Raw genomic sequence first — 24076 nt, 5'->3', positions numbered from 1 at the left:
AGCTTGCAGTATCCTGCCAGCCTCTGGGCCTTCCTCAGCAGTACTTATTTATTTTCCCCATTTACTTCAGTAGGAGTTTTGGGCTGTTCTAAATTAACTGTAAAGGTTTTGGAAAAAGAACTAGACAGCAAGCATTGTGTGTGGCTCAAATGAGGCCATCTGCTCAATGTGTAGTCATAAGTTAAAAATGAAGATAAAGCCACCAACAAAACCTGAGTGTTTTAGGAAGTATTAAGAGACAGAATAGAAGACACTTTATAGAAGACATTTATCATATAGTCCTATAAATCAATAGTCACCCTTCAGTTCTGATTTTTATTACTGTCTGTCAGCACTTCTCACGAAACAAAGCAGAAATTCAATAAACTGAAGGGAGTTACAAGCAAGTGATCAGAGGCAAGGAAATAATTCCACATGTGGAGAGATTAGGTCTGTTTATGAGGTAGATGAACAAGAGGTGACATGACATAATTATTGTGTAAAGCCCATCAGTTGGTCACTCATTATTAGGTTGCAATACAAGATGCAGGAGAAACCCTATGAAAAAAAAAGAGCACATTTAATATGTCTGGTAATGCTTCTATGTTGTATAGCTGTTCTTTGGATCTTCAGGTCAGAAAATACTTTTGAAGTAAATGCTTTGCAAAAATCAAAGGAGATCTAGAAAGGCATGAAAACATTAACACTTGCTACTAATCTGTTACAATTAAAGTTAGGGGACCAATCAACCCTCACCTTCTGAGGACTCAAACCCCTCATGCCTGCCCCATCAGCAGAGTGCCAAGCAGGTATTTACCAAATCCAGAGAACAGAAGATTTTGATTCCTCTTTGAAAAACTGATCAGTCCTGAGAAAGCAATTGGTGCAATATGATTAATGTAATGACCAGCACACACGACCTGTGAGGACAATTTTCTGGCTTGACTGTGTACATTCTGGTAGTTCTTCAACTGGGTAAGTTCCCCTTCAATCTGGAGTGACAATACATCAGTAGGGGTGAACATTCTGCCAGATCTAAACATCTCTTGAAACCTCTAAAGCATCTTCATCATACATCCCTAAATTTACTCTAAACAACATGCAGTAAGGTTCCTTGCAGTTAGAAAAATACCTACCCACATTATCAAAGGAAAAGGCATTCCTTCTAAAGGGAGCCATATCTAGAGTAGTGTTTCCACTCCTCCCCATTCAGACATCCTTTTCATTTCAATGTTCATATTCATAGAAACAATTTTTGGCTTTGGTTAAGCTGACTGAAGAAGCTGACCATGGTGTCAATGGTCTTGTTCTTGCCCCAAATGTATTTGGTGGTTGCTTCAGGAGATTTCCATATGGCTAACATGCAGGTTGTATTCATGTTAGAAAAAGCTTATAGTCATCTGGACTACACAGATATTTCCATGTGCACAAAAGCACATTCCATGAACAAAAAGCTGCAGTCAAGAATTATGTTTGGTTTTTGTGCTTCACGAAGTCTTGTTTTTAATTTGCTTTTTGATACCTCTATCAGGTAACCAAATTCAGCTGTGACACAGTGATACAAGATGTGAACCCCAGAACATATATTTTTTCCCTTCTCTAATGATGTTTTAGTATGCATTTTCTTCTAAGTCTGATTTTAGGACAAGGGCAATATCATCATTTTAGAACAAGGGCATTGTAGTGAAATGAGGCAACCAGGTGCCACTAATTGCCAGGCAGTGGGCATGAGCTTCTGTCAAGCCCACCTGTGCCTGATTAGGGTGGGCCCCCACTGCGCATGAGCAGGACCAGGGGGCCAATAAAAGGTAAGGCCTAAGACACAGACTCAGCTCACACTGGAACTCACAATCTCAGCATGCTTGGCTTTAAGTGCTGCTTTCAACACTGCACTACCTTTATTGGCCCCCTGGTCCTGCTCATGCCCAGTGGGGCCCACCCTAATCAGGCACAGGTGGGCTTGGCACAAGCTCATGTTCACTCCCTGGCAATTAGTGGCACCTGGTTGCCTCATTTCACTACAGGGCATAATATAAAGAAGTATACCCACTATGTTTGTATGAATGTGTTTTAATTGCCCCCATCAGAAAGTGTTCGAAGATAATTTTTTTTAATTTATTTTTTCTGCATTCCTGCAGCTACAGCAATCTTGCTTTCACTGATCCTGTGCAAACACACTTGCTTCATCTGGAGTTTAAAGCTGTCCATATGCCTATTGCCTTGTACCCAAAGTCTGGCTGAGTAGTGAACTGCACAAGAAAAAAACCAATATATTGAAATATCTGTTTCACAGCCATGAACATGTGTCTCCTCTTCAAAAGTAACATAATGTAATCTGGATATATATTCCCAGAGTGGAATTTTGGTAATTCAGATTAGAAGCAATTCTTGATGCTTTAAGGAGAATGTTTATTACAAAAAGAATTACACAGCCAACCAGCACAATACAGAGAAAGGGAGAGGTAGAAGTTTATTTAGCAAGAAGCCTCCTGGCAGATGCCAGCACAACTGGGGCAGCTAAATTGGCTTGTGTCAATAACTTTCAGCCAGCTTGTAAAAAATCCTTCTGGGTCTAAGCCCTCTGCATATTCAGGCAAATCAGCCACCCCAACATCTCATATGTGGCTTAAGCATGCTAGTCCATCCACTTTTTCCCCCAAAACTTTATTGTCTTTCTTAACTGTTCTCCATTATTACTTTATCTCTAGCATAGGGAGTTTTGAGATCAGGAAATATTTTTAATTTAAACGCTGTTTCCCTTACAGTTCAGTCACCTTTGAACAGTGTATTGAATGATCCTTTTATTTCTTGGGTGCTAGCATTCATGTAACTCCAGGTTTTAATACAAAAATTGTGAACTGAACATTTTTGCATGTGGTCAGGAATGCTTTGAGTTTTCTGACCTGGAATAAGGTCTCTCATATGAAGGAATAGCTTCCCTCATACTTCCTTTTGTCCTTTTCTCCATACTTGAGAGTGACAGGCAAAAAACACTATGTTAATTTCCAGTCTAGTTTCAGTCAAATCTATGCATTATCTTCAGATGGTTTATTTCACAGTTACAGTGATTATTGTTATTGTCTGGTATATTCTGCAGAGGCAGGAAGAAAGTTTTTCTCTAAACTCTCATTTTTTTAACCCCACTGATCCTATTTCTAAGTAAATACAACTCGTAATATTTAATGAAGGAATAATGTAAATGTAGGTCAGGTTGCATTTTCATGAACACTCCAATGTTTAAAGAGTATGCATCCTGTTGGCAGTACCTTTAAAAGAAGCCCAACTTGCATCAGCAATGAAAAATAAGAATTTTAAGATATCCATTTATTACCATATTAAGGTATATTGTCTGTTTCAGCACTGATAAATTCTTGACGAGCAGAGTTTTTATTTAACATTGTTGCTAACTAAGCTAATATTGAAAATAACATGAAACTCAGCTGTTTGACTCATGTTTGACTGCAAAGTAATTTTCTGCATTACAATTTATATTATAATTAAGAAGCATAATATGGCAAATTTTTTACTAGAATATTTTTTTCTAAATGCACTGTATCAATGTTCCTTTGAATCTCTATTTATACCTAAAGTAGCCCTTTATTTTGTAGTGATACTGGCCAGTTGTGCTATCAGTCATATCAAATCAGGTGTAGCTGTCCTAGACAACCATTTAGGTTGTTTTCTCACCGTAGGAAAAAATGTTGATAATTGTAATTAATACATTTTCATATGTTCCATTTTAAAATTAAGTGGGATAAATTCACTTGAATTCCTAAGGCTTTGCAACCATAATCACTTGCACCTTTTATTTTTCCTGCTTGACACGTATTTTCAAGATATCCCTTTTGACTACAGGTAATCTGCATCATTTAAATATTGTAATAAAAAGAGTAGGAAAAAGCCTATCCTAAGGTAGCCCACGAGGCCAAGATTAAAGGCCTCATTGAAATCTGTGAAGTATAATATAGTATAATATAATGTAATAAATATTATGTATGTAATACTATATTGTATAATATAATATAATATAATATAATATAATACAATACAATATAATACAATATAATACAATATAAGTAATTATATGGTATTTTTCCTATCCCAATTACCCAAACAAAACCTGTGCCTCAAGAATGCTGTAGAGCTGAGGCAAACAGAGAACATGGGACACAGAAAACAGCCATGGAATCAGTTCATTGGGGCTTTTTGGTCTTCTTCTCTCTCATACACACTTAAGGGACAGAGGGGGCTGATCTGTTTCTTACTGCAGTCAATGGGTGGGCTCTATTTTAAAATAAAAAATTAAACAGTTTGTAGAAGGTAAGGGGAAGCAAACAACAGCCACACAAATGAAGAGGAAAAGAGTCAGATTAGGAAAGAAGGAAAAGAGTAGCTGAAGTAAAGTTTGGTTATATTTTCAGCAGTGTTTAGATGTAATGTGATTTAAACATAGAAAAGTCTGAGCATGCATTCATGTAGACAAGTAGAACCAGTCTAATTAAATGTTTGCAATCAAAAACAAGTACATGGAAAATGCAACAGCATAAGAAATACAATCTTCTTGGCTATTTTCTCTGATCAGCACTGCTGGTTTTTTGTAAGTCAGGATACCTTAAAAAACAGCATCTCTTTCCTCTGCAACTCAATAATTAGATGTAATTACTTCTAGAATGAGAAAAGACTTAGAAAAAGAAGCAAAGGAGTAAATGAGACTCATAAGGAGTACAACCAATTGTGCTTTTGCAGGTATTTTAAATTTTAATCTATCACACTCACATTTTAGAATTATCTTTCTTCAAGCCAGGTTGACGAACCAGGACCACTCCACGTTGCATTTCTGTCATAATTTAAACAGAGTTCAAACTGACTAGAAAAAAAAGGTCATATAGGAAATGGTTCTAATGATGTAGGAAGCTGTTGACTTCCCTTCAAGCCTACACAAAAATAAGGCCACAAGTAAGTAGAAAGAAATACTGAGCCCCTCTATTTTTTCATAGTATAAAGCCCAGAAGCAAGCAACATATTGATTTGGAGATGACAACCTAGCTTAGGGTCATATTCCTTGCTGGCTTTCTTGTAAGTAAAAAGAGCTTAATCACATTTCTAGATGTAATTACATCTCTAAACCCAAATGCATAGAACATCATGTTGGCACTTTAAAGGGCTTTCCTAAACTTATTTTGGCTGAGTCAGGTTCAGTACTGCCTCATAAGCATTAAGAACCTCATTAAGAACCTGAATGTCTTTGGTGATCTTGCTTTTGGTTCTTCTCCAGGTATAAATATTTCAAAATTCCAGTTTAACTGTAAGTAGCACCAGACTAACCTATGATTCTGTAATATTGTGCTGTGGACAGTGCATAAACATATCTCACTTCGTGAGTGCATTCACAATCCAACTAGTTAGGAGATAAGGGGAACTAGGGCTCTCAAAGGCTGAAAGGAGTGAAACTGCAAAATCAGTGTTTTGATCTGCAAGACATTAATTTTCAATGAACAACTTGATTTCAAATCAAATTTTTAAAAAACCATGAAATATTTGGAGTGAAATTTCAATTTTTTTTTCCCTTCTTTGCTTTCCTGAAATGTAAAAAAACCACCTGTATGTGTGATGTCAGCTCCGGGAGCAGAATGTATAATGGTCAGCTGTCTGAAAGGCAAATAGAATTGACACTGAGGCAAAAATCACAGATAATACCTGAGACCTCTGCATTGTCAAGTCAAATACTAGCTAAAACCAAATATAAAATGAAACAAATATGATTATGTGTGGTAAGTTTAAGAATATTTGAAGGCAACTATGGAATATTGCAAAACAACAAGTATTCCATCCTCTGAAGCAAATGAAAATTGAGTAAACAAGTACCAGGATCGTCATGAAACAATGATAACCAAATCATGGTAATTCCTAAAACTATAGATGAAAAGTATTAGACAAATAAAATCTGCAAGAATCAGTACGCTGTTAGGAAAAAATTGGTAAATTTTCTAAACAAAATAAAGCTATGGTCAAATACAGACTGTCTTAAAAAACCTGTGTGATCCTTTCAGCAAATACAAGCCTCCATATTCTAGCCCTACTGAAAGTGACAAAGATACCTATATCCAAATATTAAATTTTTCTGTATTATTGATGCCGCCACCACCACCACCACCACCCTCTTCCCCAGCTGTTCTAGCACATCCAATGGGAACAAGTATTTTATAATAGCAATTTTGTTTCAGAAAGATGAAACATCTGTACAGGCATAAGGCCTCTCATGAGGTCCTATACATATCTACATTACATAACAAATCTAGCAGTGTATATTTTGTTAATGCTAAAACCTGACCACTGAATCTTAGTACAGTATCTGTATTCATCTCCAATAGGATAGGCCCACTCCCATTTTAGGAGTGCTGGGAAGGCTAACAGTGAGACTCAGCATCCCAGTTTATCTACATCAGAAGGCATTATGGAGCTATACCTCATCCCCACTCGGTTCTACACATCTGTCTCATCTCGTAGGTCTCCCCTTATCTTACCAGAGAAGCCACACAGAAAGGAGGGGAAAAAGTCTCTTGACAGCTCTATTGTCCCTCTTGCACATGCACAGGATTAGCATCTCTGCCAATGTAGCTATTATCTGTCTAATCCTCCTTTTTGAATAATCTCTTCCATGCCATCTATCTACATCCTATCCAAGCCACCTAATTTGGCTAAGGCCATGACTACTTCACTCAGAAGATTCAGTTGGAAGCTCTGCAACTGGGAATGAATCTTGGTTTTGAAGCTACTCAACTTGTCCTGGGTTAGCATATAGTGTGAGTAGAGGTGAGGAATTGAGGTTTTCCATTCTAAAGGCAGGTGTTACGCTTGAATGTTGTGCCAAGGCTTAGGGGGTATCTGAGATTTCAGCCAAGGTTTAGGAAGAGCTATGGCAGATAGATAGGAATCAAAAATTCTATGTGGAGATTGAGGAGTAGAAGGTCAGAAAAGCAGAAGGAAGGAAAGGAATGGGCTTAGACAATTAACGTTCATGCTTGCACTGAATTGCGATATTAAATTCTCTGTAAGATTAGTGACAAGATGGAAAAATCCACCTTTTACCTCTATTTCATGTGCCTTACAGTGCTGAAGTATTAGAATGCATTCAGTGCTAAAAGCAAGCAGTTTTTGTGGGTGGTCACTTCCCTTAAGCTCCTGACAGGTACTGGTACTGGCATTTTTGATCAAAACGCATATACCCAAATGTATGTTGAGGTCTTTCACTGAGCCTCTAAAGAAAAATAAGAAACTATAGACTCTAATTCAATTTAAGGTGCTGAAAAAGTCCAGTGAGCATGCAAGACACCTCTGTTCCAGCAAACCAGAAGTGCAATAGTTTGCCCCCTCCCAGTCCAGATAGTTTTATCGTTACATTTTCCTTGTATCATGGGACGTCTGTGGGACTCTTACACTTCCAAGCACAGATGTTATTTCTGAGAACAGACCACAGCCCCTTGCACTCCTTCAGCTGAATTCAAACAGCGAAGGTCCAGAAGTGTACACGAACAAGCTAGATTTTTGTTACATAAAATAAAAGCTCCCATACTTTTTATTGGACTAAGATATCAGACAGATTCCTCAGTGTAACTATAGTAGAATCAAGTTACGGTGACAGTGTGATAAGAGGTATCACATCAGTACTCTGTCCTTTTTACCTTATTCATTCACAGATTGAAGTTTCCTGGATTTCTGTCAAAAGAATTAGTCTTTTAAGAAAAGACCAATGTCATCTTTATACAATATGGGAATTCATCATGAGTAGCCCAGAGATTAACAATATCAGTGATAATTGAGTCAAAGACGTCTATGGAGTACACTAACAACAAAATAGACCATGGAACAAAAGACAAGCAATTCAACAGTGCACAACTGCTGAATAATTATTTTCACCTTACCAAGTGCAATCCTTACCAAGGGTCAGGACAGCAAATAAAACAAATAAAAATGAATGGGTTTAAAGAAAGGAGGAGGGAAAGAACAACAATATACTCAGAGGGAGCTAGGTAATTTTGAAGAAAAATGTGTGCAGAACAGAAATTGTACAGCTGTTAACAGGAAAGAAAAATCAATTTTACACCATATAAGGGGATACATTTACCTCATTATGATTATGTTGGGAAAGGATTAGAATTTCACTTTCTTCAAAGCACTCTTGCGATGTGTAATATGATTCTCCCTTATCTGATGATCAGGATGATGCATAAAGAATAGCACGTCTCAAACATCACTTTATTCAGTAACAGACCACCTTGTCTCCCTGAGCTCCCTGACTGCCAGATCTCATGTCTTTGTTTTCCATAGGTAAATTTAATTAAACCGGTAGAAGTGGATTATAATGGTTCACAAACAGTGTTAATAACAAAAGGGGAAAAAAGGAGTGGGGGAGGGGAGTAGAAAATGCACGTGTATTCAGAAGCTCAATAGCATTAGGTAAGAAGATCAATCCTAACATTGGCAGAAGCAGGTGATGCAGAAGAAAGCAAAACCCAGACAGCTGAATTCAGATGTTGGTGGCATAGTCATCATTGTAGACACAAGTCATTATTTTAGCAAAGACAGGTGTTACAGAAATGAGGTAGATAAACAATAATTTTGTCTTTCTTCAAATGTAGCTTTAAAATGTATCATTCTGATTTGAGTACAGGTACAAAAATGTGCTTGCACATGTGCAAGTACAGTTGGCCAATGCCCATAAGTATATCCATTACATGCACCCAGAGTAGAACACTTTAATTTCATCCAATTTCAACCTTTTTTATATTCCAGCTACTTCATCCATGCTTCCGAAGAAAAAAGCATCAGCAACATGAAGTATGCCTCCAAAATAAACTAACCCAGACCCAGGTAGATTCAGAGGTGGCAGGTATGAACCTCTCCCCACATTCTGCTCCCTTTGTCTCAGGTGTGTCTGTGTGTGATGGCTTTAGTACTACACCACATCCACTGCACTTGGTGAGGAAAGCTCCAAAGGATTCAGTTTGCTGCTTTATCAGCAACAAGGGCTATTGGTCCTGGTTTGGGCTGGTCCAGCATTAAACCTTGACACTATTTTAAATTTTACCTGGTACTATATGCAAGGAAACAAAACTTCAACCACAGTTATAGTCTGTTCTACATGGGAGGGAGGTCTATGGGAATGGAAAGCCATGCTCTCTCAATGGCATTTCCTGATTAGTTTCAAATGCTGTCATAAAGTCAGAAATCAGCCTGGAAGCAGTTAACTGCAGTGAGCAGAAAAAATGTCTTCACCTCCTCCCCAAGCACTGGCAATGTCGACTAATGGGGAATTACATTTCTTACTGTTTCCACCTCTTTGCTACCTCAGATTTCCACTACTACTATTTTCCCTAGTACAGGTGTAAGCCTTCCTCCTTTCCTTGTTATTCTACCTGAGGCAGACACTGGGAATCACAGGAGCTCAAAATAGTACAAAAAAAGGCCTTATCTTCTGGCTGGACTTGTGCCCAGACTGAATGAAGGAGGAGAGAGCACCTGCTGGAGCTGGCAGTGGCCTAATAAAGCTGCAGTACTGTGCACACACAGAAGGTGGTTCTGTTTCAACTACAGCTTAGTGGCTGGCCTACCTGGTCCATGCCCTCTTCCCCACCTCAGATTTTAAGTTCAGGAAAGGTTAGTTTTATTTGAATAAAGTAATACAACAAGCTTTTCAATAGAAAATACCCTTAAAGGAGCTAGAGAAAATAAAATAATCTGTTTTCCATTAGTTTCTCTCTGTCTATAGTAGCTTTGTAGGTGGGTTCTTCACTCCAGCCAGTTCACTAAGAAGCAGGATGCTCTGCTGAGTTTGCCCATATCCCTATGACATTTTTTAATTTCCTCTGAAGTGTGGATGTCTGCTTCCCAGCCCTTCCTTCACTCTTTGATCTTTTGAAGACCCAATCTGCTGGACTCCACTGCCCATCCTCAGTCTCTCTCTAAATCTGTTCAGTAGCTCTTCAGGAACCTCTCCTGGTAAGTTCACCAGCTTCTTTAGAAAGATAAAAGCAAATTACAACACACCCATCAAATACACATTTTGCCATAGCTATAGCAACATGTGAGCCTTGCAGTAGGGCTCAAAGGCAAATTTTTTGGGATCAGAACACAGGAAATGGGTCCTGAAGTGCTGCTGATAGTCTCGGACTATTGGATTGTCTCTGCTTTGTTTTTTTTTTTAAAACAATTAAAAAATGTGCAGTCTGCATACCATATATATGCACTATGTATTATTTCTCCTGTCTTATATTCTTTGTATACATCGTCTTAAAAAAAGACTTTTTCTTAAATGTGTAATAGCCCAAATAGTTCAATATCACTTTTTATATCACTCTTCCATTTCCTTCCTTCCTTCCTTCCTTCCTTCCTTCCTTCCTTCCTTCCTTCCTTCCTTCCTTCCTTCCTTCCTTCCTTCCTTCCTTCCTTCCTTCCTTCCTTCCTTCCTTCCTTCCTTCCTTCCTTCCTTCCTTCCCTCCTCGATCCCTCCCTCCATCCTTCCCTCCCTTCCTCCCTCCCTTTGGGCATTTTTCCTGCCTTCCACTGCCTTAAATCTGTGCTGTGCTAACATTGTCTATATCACTTTATGCCACTTATTGCCTCTAGCTTTTGCTATAACTGTAAACAACATTTTCTGATCATCTTGAGAGCAAGGATTTAATAAATGTCTAAAATCTCAGATTCATCCAAGAAGAATAGCCTTCCAGTTCCTACATATTAGCCACAACATTACTCCTGGAGAAATATTTAATGATGGATACATCACTCCAGGAGAAATATGAACCTCAGACTTGGGCACAAGCTAATGGGAGTTTGTTTGGTTTCAGAACAGAGGATTAGCTATCAAATGCAAGGTCATTTTAGTAGCTGTGCCTATTTAAAGGTGTACACTGAAAGAAAAAATGGAGAAAAACCTACCCTGCTTGGCCAAAGTAAGAATATAAATGAGTATGGTATCTGATGTCTAAACAAATAAAATCAGCAATGTGATGGACATTTGTTATTTCTCTGAATGCTGTCACTTATGCTACAGCTAATTATTCAGCATTACATACTATGAGCAGAAAAGTACACCTTGCCAGAGTACAAAACAACATAGATGCCATGTATTAGAATAATGAGAGAAAAAGTTAAATATAAGCTGGAAAGATCTTACCTCAGGTTAATGAACCGATGTATAGATGCGTTAAAACAAAACACTAAAAATCTGTATCAAAATCACTGCCAGTGCTTTGTTGTAACATTCTAATAATAAAAACCTGTGCCCAGGAAAACAGTCATATTGCTGTCTTGCAGTGGAACAATGGGGGCTTTTTTCTGTTTTCCAACACCCTGTTAAGGTCTTGTTTACTGAGTGCTTTGTTCAATAATCATGTATGGTGTCTCAAGGATCTCAACAAGTGGGCAAGTTCTAACCTTTGTAGAGCATGAATGGCTTCTCAGCACAGATTCCCTGGCTGTGGCATGGTTTCAGTGGCTGAAATCTGCTTTTGGTTCTTATTTAGTTACCCAAAGTTTTCCTTTGACTCTGTGATTCAAGACAACTAAAAAAAAAAGGCAATTTGAAGCCTCAAATTGAGTGAAACTTCACGTATTAACATTTTCCATTAAAATCTACACTAAGAAATCTGTATCAATAGCTCAGGTCTCTGAAGACTTAAGTCCAGTGCCAGTCAGGTTTGACTGGCAGCCACCTCCTCAGGAACTGCAGAAGAATGCCTGATGCTCCAGCAGGTAGAATCCGATTGCGTTCACAAAAACAGAAGCTGAAGTACAGATAACACTGAGGGACTGGCATAGCAATCTGTCAGTTACTTATTATTTTACTGTAGTGCTGCAAGGTTCTGGGTTTTGTTTTCATTTGGATAACCATTATAACGATTTGAAGTAGGCTTGAAATCTTGAAATATTTTTTTCTAAAAGCTGAGCAATGTCTCTGCATTTTACAAGATATGTTCCTCAAGATAGGAGATTGTACTTGAAGTGGTAACTGAGCAGTCTAACTGTACTAGAGGCAGAAGCTAGCAAGATTTCTAGGCATTTTTTGCAATGCATTACCCTCTCAAAATATATATCTAGTGGAGGTATATAATTTTCAGAACATGGCAGGGTATTTATCCCATTTAATGCAGCTAATATACTTTATCAGAAGAAATATTTAAAAGTTTTTAAAATGGGAATGAGAAGTGTAGACTAAATGCTAAGTCTATTGTAATTCCTAAGTCAAAACTGCAAAACTGTATGCATTTCAGTATTTGAGAGTATTTTTTAAAGGTGCAGTTCTGAGTTCAGCAGCCTGTGTTGAAGGTAGTGAATTGGTAAGTTAAGCCATCTACTGACAGCTTTTAAGGAAAAAATGGAAGATAAATTGGTTTTCTTAGATGCTCTTAAGATGGAACATCCCCAAAGAGATCTCAAATTACGCCTGTTGTCTTACTAGTTTGCACACTTTTTTTTCTTGATTAAAACCTTAGTGAAGGACTCCTCAGACCTTGGAATTTGCTATGCATTACTGTAGGCCAGCATGTGCCAAATATGCCACACAAGGTCTCAAGCTATCATACAGCTTAGTGTGTGTAAGCAATGGGCAAGCCTCTTCTCCCCCTACCTCCCAGGACTTCTGTTATTGAATTGCCACATAGTGTATCTTAGCCTAATTGAACATATTACTTAAGGGACTACTCTGTCAACACAAGTATTCAGGAAATATTATTCCTGAATAACTATCTACGTATGCTTATGCTGGAACAAGAATGGGCTAGATAATATACCTAGATAAAGTAAGGAATAAACAGGTCCTAAAAGATGTTCTGCTAGCTTCAGTGAATCTAGAGAAGCCCCTCAGAAAACCTACAAGAAGTGATTCTCTTTTCACACATGAGAGTTGGTGGAAGAAGCCCAGCTTCCCAGAGGCAGGAGCTGTGAACTATGAAAGCACAGAGATGTAGTCAACTTCCTAATGGCAAGAGAGAAAGATGCCAAAGGCAGTGGTGTGATAAAGAACTAATTCTGATAACTTTAGAAGTACAACTACACAAAGGCATGATGGGAAAAGACTCTACCTAGAAGTGCATTTCGTTCCACAGAGAGGGAATGTTTGCCCTCACAGCCTTGTCTGGTCCCCTCAAACAGAGCAGGGGCCAGGGCAGGAGGCAAGGGCCATCAGCCAGCAACACTGTACTGGGCATTTTTGGCATAGGCTGAGTGGGACAAACCCCCCAGGCAGGATTTGGGGGCCAAGGGCCAATCCAAGTATTTGCTTTGGATGTAAGTTCTTTTTCAAGGGGGTGAAAAGGTTAGAAATTGTAAGGCTGCAACTTGTGCTGGACCAGGCGGCCTGCAGAATGGACCCAGGTCTGTTACATGCAGCAGTGTAGATACACCTGGATTATTGCATGTCTGTTCCAATATGGACTGTGAGTTGTAACAGGAAAAGTGTACTGAAAAATTGATGGTTTAAGAAAAGTGATAAATGTTTTGCTCTGGTGAAAAAGGGATGCTGCAGTCACTATGGCGGTTTGATTTTGCTCATACCAGTGTTAAACAGGAGTGATTCTGTAGAAATTGGAGTTATATCTGTGCTGGCTAAAAGAGACTACAATGAGGCCTTTTATAGCCATGATCATAAGCATCTACTAAGGGTCATTTTAATTTCTGTTTTGGAGCTCTATAAGCTTCGAAATACCAAATATTCCACCTTTTTCTAGGACCGTGTAGTAGAGGTTAGATATAAATATACTTCATGCAAACCAACATTGACTTCTGGACTTCTCCCACCTTAACAACCAAACTCGTAAAATCAGAACAAGCATTTCCTGAGCTGATGAGGAAGTCTAACAACAATCTGCAACCAGGGGCACAATGCTCAGCTTCCCCCAGATGCTCTTGTTAACTTCAGTTAAGTGAATAGATGTGAAAAAAACCCCAACTTGTAATTATTAGGGAAATCTGTTATGGTAGTTGCATAAGAATATGGCTCCATTTCTCTATTATATATGTTTTAAAAATCTGTTGCTAATATCTCAAATTGTTACTTTTTCCATTCTCTTTGATGCAGGTACTGTACCCATGTTTGTGTTTAACATTGCTGCTGTCATAATATCTATATTGTTTTCTTTTCATGTGGTATATGATCCTTTTTTTCCCCCTCCCATTTAATATTAGAGATACAAGGGCAGAAATAAAAAGGTACTTATTGTACTTTGAGCTTTATTTATGTCTCAGCATTTCATGTGAGTATCTCCACTGAAATAATAACAAAGTTTGGTTATTCTTTATCAAAATTTGATTTTTACATAGAATATATTAATCACTAAATACATATATTTTTGATGCTGGTTTTTTTGGAAAACTAATATGCTGGGTTTTTTAAAAATATGGAAAACCACGATCATCCTGAAAGTATCTACATATTTAAAAGAGTGGAACTAGTTATATGTGTAACAAGCACAAAGTTGAGGCTAATAAACTTGAATGCATTAATATGTGAGTGCACAGTGATGCCAGGTGGACAAACATTTTTCAATTCTTCCAAGTTTCAGGGTGTGGGGTTTTGCTATATTGTGCAATTTCTTCTACTCATAGTCCTAACGAGATAAATTAATAGGAATTAGGTGGGGATGTGAGTAGAGAGGCCATTCCCTGGCCCCAAAAGTAAAAGAGCAATCAGCCTCAACATAACACCAAGACAGATATGTGCACTGGGCAAATATAACACTACCTTAAAAGAAGCATGAGAAGAACATGGCCACGTACAGGAAGACAGTGCAACCAAAGAAAAGAGCATAGCACTGTTACTTGGCAGAAGAGAAGTGGAAGATTCATTACACAGAAGAAACACTGGCAAAGGGCTTCATGAAGATATTAGGTGTTGGTGAAGAGGAAAGATGTAGGCTGCAGAGACAACCAGCTTCATTTAATCTACCTCCTCTGCGGCTGGAATTGCAGCTATTGTAATAGGATGCTTGATACCATACAAAAATATTTCTGTTCAATAAGTATTACAGCTTGCCACATGTCATTAGATTATGCAGGGTAAATTATGGAGCACTAGGATGCCCAGTGGATAGGACTGGATAGTACCAGTCTGGCCCAGATTGTTGCCACATGCTGGAGCAGATGTCATATTCACTGACAGAAGATACACAAGCAACTATTTGAAGATTTAATGGAATTTTCTTTTAAACAAATGTCCACAATGCACAGGGAAGTTGAGTCTGATACCCATTAGATGCAATAGCTAATGTCTTAATATAAATCCTGTTGGTTTCAGCAGGTCTGTCTGGAATGGAATGATGGCAAACTGAAATCTAGGTGAAGGACTAAATTCTAACTGTGGTCTAGAAATCTATGCTGGAAAGTGTAATTTAATAGAAAAAAGGCAGACAAAAAGTTAAGCCCCAATCAAGTTTTACCTACAAAACTCTGACCTGAAAAAGTTTGTTCTCTTGTTTGAGGTATCTGTTTCTAACTCATCTTTCATTTGCTTGAAAAAGCAAAATCCTAAATCAAATCTCCTATATCAGGCACATTATTCAGAGCATTAAGTGACAGAAACCAATGAAAATGTGGCCAGCTCTCCTGATGACCACATTCTTTAATGTGCACATTTTATGTGCTGCACACAAAAACTAATAGCATGGGCATTCCAGCACAGTATCTTAAGTTCATGAGTTTAGTTAGTATATCTTTATGTCACCTATGAACTGTTTGCTGTAGCAGAACAGGTGTGAAGTATTTGATAAAAGTGGTTGAATCATGACTGCTAAATGAAACACAAGAAAGCCAACAACCTACATACATGTTGTCTGGTAATCAGAATGGGATGGAGGAGAAATGTCAGTAATTCTCAGAGAGAAAATACATTTTTTTAAACCAGATTCACTCACTGTTACTCATACCTTTCTCCATGACATGCCTGACCACATGGAATCAGGGAGTCTAACAACACTGAGAACATTTTAAACAAAGTAAACCCAAAATCTTTCTCTCTATTCAAACAAAAAATACAAGAGTATAAATATAATTAGTTAAGCTAATATATCTAGCACATGAACAGTTGCTAAAGAGGTTGATTAGCACAGTACTGTTAATCAGATGATTCTTACCTGTAAATAATATTAATATAGTTTGCCAATCTGGGAAACATTACTTTCTATTCAACATCCAAATGATAGCAAGCATATTATCTTTGGAATTATTTAATTATTTATTTTAACATACTTATATACAGTAAGTGACTCATCCTGGTATAATAGTTTGTTTCAACATAATCTAAGTAAAGACTTTTATGACTTAGTGAAGATTTTAAACACATTTGAGACTTAGAAACTTTCCTCATAAGCTTTTATAAATATAATCATAATGACAATACGTCTTTTCTTGTCATGATTTCTAATTTAGTGTACTTACTGAGGGCCAACACCATTTAATGATGTTATAATTGCATCTGAAATGGGTAACACTTGAACAAAATATGCAACACACAGTTTTGAAATTAATTCTAAGCAGCTAACGAAATTTAAAACATACATGTTTATCAGTACATGTATCTAATATATTGGTGTATAATAATATACACACACACATTTATTTTAACATGTAGCTTCAATAGCAAGAAGTACAGTAGTATTCCACTGATAGCAAGATTTGATTCTAGATTATCCATAGAAAATTGGTGCATTTTTTCTGAATATCAATACAACCTCAAAGCAAAATGTGATACCAGATGATTCTCTGCCATGGTTTAAAACTAGCACTCACTCACCTAAATAACTGAATTAAACTCTATAGTAATCAAACAGATAATTAATAACAAAATGCCTCCATTGGATAATGTTACTGGGTAAAATTTTTTATCAGTCTCAAGTGGTTGAGTGTACAACATTTAGGATAAGGCCTCTCAGTCCTGACTGGAGCCAGTAAGTACTACTGAAGTACAAATAATAAATAATAGTACATGTACAGTAAGCTCTCTAAAATAATCAATAATACCAAGCATTTTCTGTCTTCAAAACACTGTACAAACATAAAATTATTCCTCACAACACCCCTGTGAGGTAGGTACAAAAGTATTAGCCCATCTTTACTGATGGGACAACTGATCCCAATACTACAAGGTGCTAGCTGACTCTGCAAAGGGGAGTTCACTCCTTGATTCCCAGAGGCACCAGAAGTATGTAATAATCAAGCAGAATCAGTCTAATTAGCAACTTGCCCACATCCCTAAAATATGCCAGAAAGCTGTTGGCTTTCACATTTGTCACATGATTTGTCACTTGTCAATTGATTGAGACATTTTTCCTTCTGAAAAAAATAAAACACTATACATTACTTTTGTGACGTGCAGAAACATGTATTTTTCTTTTCATAAATCTGCTGATACGTTTAATCTTAAAGGGAATGTATTCCTTGTGAGTGTCTACCTTGGGCAGCAGAGCCATATGTGGAAAAGATCTGATTATTCATATGATGACATCAAATTCTACATTTAGGGGCAAAGACTTTTTTTTTTTTCCCTCAGCTTTCAGTAGTTCCATTAGAATTGTGTTAATCCTGTTTACGTACTAAAATACACGTATGTTCTTTGCCCTCTTTTTAAAAATATGATTCAGAATGCTTCTGTGTAGACATACTTCTAAAATACAGTATAGCTAGCCACTGTTTTGATGACATATAAAGGAAAGAGACATCTGAACATAGAAACAGTCCCTCTTGCACCAGTATAAACCTGGGGTATGTTCACTGAAGCCCATGGAGTTGCTAGTGGTGTAAAAGTAGGCACAATTAAGTTAGGATCAGGCCATCTGCCTGATCATCTGTGGCTGCCCTATACTAACAAACTTCATGCCTTCAACTAAAGGAAAAAGGGCAAACAGCATGTGTGATAGCAAATCCTGTGAACTATGCACATACCTGATCACATCACTGATGACTTCATCATTCATTATGCTAGTGTTACACATAGATGTAAAAAACAGGCAGTTCTTTTGACTTCTGCAGAATTGAAGAAAAAGGAAAAAAATAAAATACAGTATCTTCTAAATGACAAGAGTACGTGCAGAGAAGTAAATGAAAGGCAGCACAAATACAGCACAAACGCAGCTTTAGAAAAATAAAATATTTGCCAAGATAGAAAGGACAAAATAGGCAAAGGAACAGAAAATACATTTAAGGCTAATATACACAAAGGGAAAAAAAAAACCAACAAACAAGCCCCAAAACACCCCAAGCAAAAAGTAGTTATGTCAATCATTTGTCATAAATGTTGTCTTTATAATAACTCGTGGAAAAAATACAAGTATTTGAAAGCCTTGCTAGAATTTTCCTATTGTAAAATAACCCTCCCCTTAACAAATCATAACCACCAGCTTTTCAGATAGGGTTCCTACATGGCTCTATTCTTATATATATCTGTAATTCAGCAGACTTTGACCACTTTTATCTGTGCAGGACGTTTTATTTAAGATCTTCATGTAATAAAAAAATAACCCATACATATTTGAAATACCGTTCTGCCTTCATCCTTTTTTTTTTTTTGGGAGGGGGGGGTGTAGAAGGAAGAGAAGGCAGGTAATCTCCTCTTGTGTTCTGAACAAAACAGTAACTATCAGTACACCTTTACTTTCCTTCTCTTTTGCATATCATGTTCTCTCTCAGCGAGGCTCAGGGATGTGCGTGCAGGAACACAAGCACAAGCCTATTGTTGTTAAGTCACCAAAGGAAACCCGTACCTTCCTTGGGTAGGTCTTACAAAACAGAGTATCTTCATAACAAGGCCACTGAAAGATGAGTAATACAGATTTTTCTATTTTATTTATCTTTCGTCCCTTTTAAATGCAGCAGGCGTTCATCACCAGATTATAACAGCTTGGAAGTTACTCAAACATACAGCTTTTTTTGCAGAAGACACTTAATCACATGCCTAACCTTAAGAAAGTAAATACTCTCATTGAAATCAACATGAAAAAATGATTTGGTTAGAGTTAGACATGCTTGGATAAACCGAGGTCTTGGAAAAAAAGAAGAAACAAATCCACAGATTTAAACATATAGCTTATGTCATTTGGAATGAATGGATGCGAGTTGTCAATTTATTAATTTTTTTTTTTTTTGTATTTCAGAATTTGAACTGCCCCTGATAAATTTGCTACCAAATTTTATCATGCAGTGTATTGTGAGTATTACTCAGACATTTAAGCCATGTGAAAAGAACGCTTTTTGGTAGGCATTAAGTACGTAAATGTTCAGAAAGCAGTCAATTTGAAACAGTAGTATTTCCAAAGGCTGTTTTCCCGCCCTCCAAAATATTTTCTTGTTTTGTTTTGTTTTGTTTTGTTTCACTTTTGCCTTGGGAGAAATGCTTTTACGATTTATTTCCATTGGAAAAGAGACCTTAATAATTCTACCCCTCTGCACTGTTAATATATATTAGAACAGCATTTGAATATAAGGTGTCGACCTTATTCCTATTTTCAGATGCGACGATTAGAAGTCATTGACACCAATCTACCACAAGTGACCTTTGTTTCATATCTTGCTCTGCTATTAGAATAATCAAAGAACGCAATTCAGAAATAATATTACATCCTGCATTTTATTCAATTCCATATGACAAAAATAGTAACCTAGACTAAGACATCCATTTAAATCAGTAGATGTGTCAAGCCAACAAGATTTAATAATAAAAAATATTGGATCTAGGTAACAATTCCCAGCTGGTTCAGGGAGGCTCCTAGCCCTACATGGTATCACAGTATAAAAATAGTGTCTCTCTTCACCATGCAGAGAGGAATGACCTAACCCTGAATACAAAATGGGGTCAGTCTTACTGTACCATCCTCAACCCTCTTTTTTTCAACACTTTTATTTTTTTTCTTTTTTTCCTTTTTTTTTTTTTTTTTTTTTTTTTTTTCTTTCTTTTTCTTTTCTTTTTTTTTTTTTTTTAAGTTATACACATCCTTTAGAGAACAGAGATAACACTACATGGTACCAAATACTAGCAACAACAACAAAAAAAAAATCACAACAAAATGACACAGATAAATAAAAACATTCAATTGCTGAAATACAGCAAAATTAAGCCACCTCAGTTTTCTTTTTTTTCAATGCTTGGAAACACCCCCAACCACCACACGTTGTGGCAAAAAAAGATGTTATATTGTAGAGGTGTTATATTACAGATATATCATTTTGCTTGTATATAGATGTATGTATCTATATATTTCTACCACATCACTGTAGAAAATGGAGCTGTAGAGTTCATTGTTCATTTCTAACGGAAACAAACTGCTAGTTAAGTCTTTGAACCTCTTTTCACTCCACTATATGATGGCTGAAATAGTCCATCCTCTCACAGTAATTGTTTTTGTTGTATAAGAAAGATTGTCCTATTTTTCAGTCTCAGCTGAGAAGACCTCACTGTCTGATTTGTTCTTCAGGGGCATAAAACTCGTTGCGCTGTTACCCAGCTACCCACACTGTTCCTCAAGCAATTCTGCTCGACAGAAGTTCAGAGTGTCAACTCCACCACACTTGTAATGCACAAAAATGAGGTAGTACACAAAACGTTTACTGTTCAAGTTTTGATTAAGCCCCAGTCTCCTCAGCATCCCCAGCCTAGCTTATGAGTGGAACCATTCCCTTTATTTACTTGGTGTAATTTAAACAATGCAATCAACGTAAAATTATATTCAATAATCAGAGTACATTGTGCTTTGGAGCAATCTGAGAAGATAATTGAGAATTTGGAATAAATACAGAATATTTGTACGTTACTATTGCTCACGCTGCCCAAAAGTTACTATTTTGTTCCCATGTCATTAGGCAGTTGACATCTTTCTTGGGGGTTTGTGTGAAATACAACAGAATACAGTAAAATTAAACCTACACAATGTTCTCCCTCTATCCTAGGCTTTTATTAATATCACACTCCTAAGATAAATGTATCACAATTTTGTCCGGGGTGGTCATGATTTTAAGTGGGCTTTGTAGAAAAGTTAATAATTTCCACGTAAGAAATGGCAGGCCCCACATTTCTTAAGGATCTGACAGTTCTCTGTGACTTTTCTGCCTAGTTAATAGAGATCTCTCATTGTTTCATCTTAAAACAAAACAAGAAACTTCAACAGGGTTCTCCTCCTTATTCCTTAAGTCAAAGTACTATTTATAAAATAGTTTACATCTTTGTTCAGTTTCAAATTATAGACAAACCTCCCTAATATAAAATACTAAAAGTGCAATAGTATAAATTAAGAGTTTGCAACCACATTATACAAACATTACCTTTTTATTGTACAGCTTTGTAACATGAAATATTTACTCACAACTGTTTATAATGTTGTGAATAATTTATGGTGCTAAGGTTTGTCTGTAACTTGTTTACCAATCATTGAGCTAAAGTCCATACTAATTTTTTTTTTCATTTAATAGAACAACTGTCCACATAGCAGCTACAAATATTTAAATAAAAAGATTTGTTACTGACAGGTACTTGCACATGAAAAGCATGCTATCTTTCCCAATAAAACTTCACAATATTGTCTGCATTAAAATAAACCACTTATTTATAGTAAAGCAAAACTTGCCTTGAAAAAAAAAATAAAAAGGGAAAAAAAAAAAAAAAGAAAAATCACATAGCCAGATGTATTTTGCAGTACAAAAGCTTCGTTTAAGTTTGGGGCTAGTATATTGTCTGTTACCCGCATTATCTTAACATTATACTACAGACAAGGATACTGTAATAATACACAGCATTGGGGTACTAAATCACTTATTTAAGATTAGGATTCCTAAAAATATAGTCCAAGTTGCTAACTAATTTGAACAAAACCAGCAAATAAGTGTGACAGAATGCTGTAATCAAGCCCCCCCTTTCTCAGGTGATGGTAAGTTGTGAAAGAAGCAAGTGGACATAGACTTGCCTCTGTTTCTAATGAAGTTATCCCATGATTTGTTTGCTTGTTTGTTTTCTGTTAAATTAAAAGGTTTCATTGTTCTCAGTAACAGTCAAACTCACTGTTGAAACAAGTACCATGCAGATCTTGCAAGACAGCTTTTCAGCAGCCACAAAGTTACATATTTCTGCTATGGGTAAGACTTTAAAGGGAACCTATGCATTTCGGTCAGGAAACTAATGCTTAGCTTTAAAAGCTTTACATGGAACAGGACAAGTGTTGTGTTGAGTAGTGGTCCGAAAGTTATAAAGAACGAATGCTTTTAGTTTATGCCAATTTCTTTATTATCCTCAATAAATCTGGTGAATGGACGACTGGCTCCCGTTTCAGAACTTGCTTTGTCCAGACCGACAATGGGAGGGCTGCTGCCCGTGCGAGCTTTGTCCATGCCACTGGTAAGGTTACTTAGAGGAGGGATGGCACCTCCACCTAGACTTACTGGGAGCTGGGGAATGCCTCCGTTCTGTATGACAGAAATCTCATTGTTCTTCATAGCAAGTCCATTAGTGATAGCTGCAGCGTATTGGTTCCAAAAATTTGGGTCAACGTTCATGGCCCGAGCTGCCAAATCCTTCTGGAACATCTCTGAGAACTTGAGTGCGTCGCCACCGAGCAGAGCCATGGGGTTCTCCACGGAGAGGCGTCGGCCACGGCGGGCAGGAGCATTATTCCACATGTGGGTTCCCATGTGAACCTGTGGAGCAGATGGAGACAAGAGGCACCTGGAAGTTAGCACGTTCTGGTGAGACTGCTGGCCTGGATTTCTGCTGCTTACAGTAGCACTTTCTTTTAAAGAAAATATCTTTTAATTTGAACTGAAAACAAATTAGTTCCAGTTAAGACACAGTTACAAGGCTCAAACAACCTATGCAAAGAAAAATCAGATCCACAGTAATTTTTCAATGTGCATTTTTTTCTTCTCAGTTGTAGCAGTGCCATAAAAATAGAGTACACGTCCTCTTCTGTTAGACAGTTTCCCATGTAAAGTGGAAGTCATCACATGCTGAAGATTACCTACTATATTATTTTTACTAGGAGCTGAACATTTTTTCTGCACCTCCTCTTCGCCTATTTTCATAATATTTTATCTTATGTCAGAAACATTGACTATTATGCTATATATAGTATTTAAAAAATGACATTTGAAAATGTATTCCCCAGCCTTTGTCCTGATGGATAACCAAACTGCGGCAGTAAGAGGTGTCAGTCCTGTAGTAACTCACTGTAAATCAGTGGGAAGCAGATTTCTAGTCTGCAATGGCTGCAAAGCAGAATAGAAAATAAAAAGTTTAGAGAGGCACCCAACTAGCTGAGCAAGCTCTGCATTTCTGGTTTATAGGAAGGTTATTTTGCACCGCTGGTCCACAAGAACTGCCAGAACGTGTCGAGCAGTTGATGGCATGGGCCATCAAGTGAACTACAATGTGTGTACACATACACCCAAAAGCAGTTTTAAAGTCTGTATCATTGTACAGTCACTTTCCAGTCCCTATCTTCAACACAGTGGAAGTGCATCAAACACAACCGTACAGCAAGCATTTCCCTGAAGTTCCCTTCTCTCCTGTCCTTGGGGCAAACAGCGTTAAAACCTGCTAAGTTCAAGTACCGTGCCTTAACTGTACCCCCCTGGACCCCACCCAAGCCTTTACAGTTTTATTTGGCCTCTTACCTTAAGATTCCCCTTTGTAGTAAAAGCTCTACCACAGATTGTGCAACCAAATGGTTTTTCACCAGTATGGGTGCGCTCATGTATCTGCAGTGCACTTGCTGAGGAGAAGGTCTTCCCGCACGACTGACAGTTGTGCTGCTTGGGAGTCCGGCGAGGGGGGGTGCCAGCATAGGGGTGATCCCCGGACTCATCACTGTCTGTGGTGCAGCAGGAACCTGGATTCCAGCTGGAAGCGAGGGAACCTCACCCAAAGAGATCGGCTTGCTGTGACCATTCACTTCCATTTTGATCATGGTAGGCGCTGTACTGGTGACCAGGCTAGGAGTACTTTGGCTGGGACCTAGAGTAAAGTTGGGTTCAAATAACTGAGAAGGCAGCTCTTTTAATTTGTGCGTCAGTAAGTGCTGTTTTAAATTACCCATAGTGGAACACCCACGATTGCAGACTGTACAAA

At 37.5% G+C, this 24076-nt stretch overlaps 1 protein-coding gene across 1 annotated transcript in view; it reads right to left on the bottom strand.

The window, feature by feature from the left end:
• Nucleotides 1-22215: 22215 nt before the first annotated feature.
• SALL3 (spalt like transcription factor 3) overlaps nt 22216-24076 on the bottom strand; it is a 19598-nt gene continuing 17737 nt past the window's right edge. The window contains 3 exon segments of the mRNA XM_008502482.2: nt 22216-22647; nt 23623-23783; nt 23786-23962. Of these exon segments, the coding sequence (XP_008500704.2) occupies nt 22216-22647; nt 23623-23783; nt 23786-23962 (770 nt within the window).

The sequence above is a fragment of the Calypte anna genome, chromosome 2 (genome assembly GCF_003957555.1).
Source record: "Calypte anna isolate BGI_N300 chromosome 2, bCalAnn1_v1.p, whole genome shotgun sequence".
NCBI lineage: Eukaryota > Metazoa > Chordata > Aves > Apodiformes > Trochilidae > Calypte > Calypte anna.
This window is presented reverse-complemented; position numbering and strand designations above follow the sequence as displayed.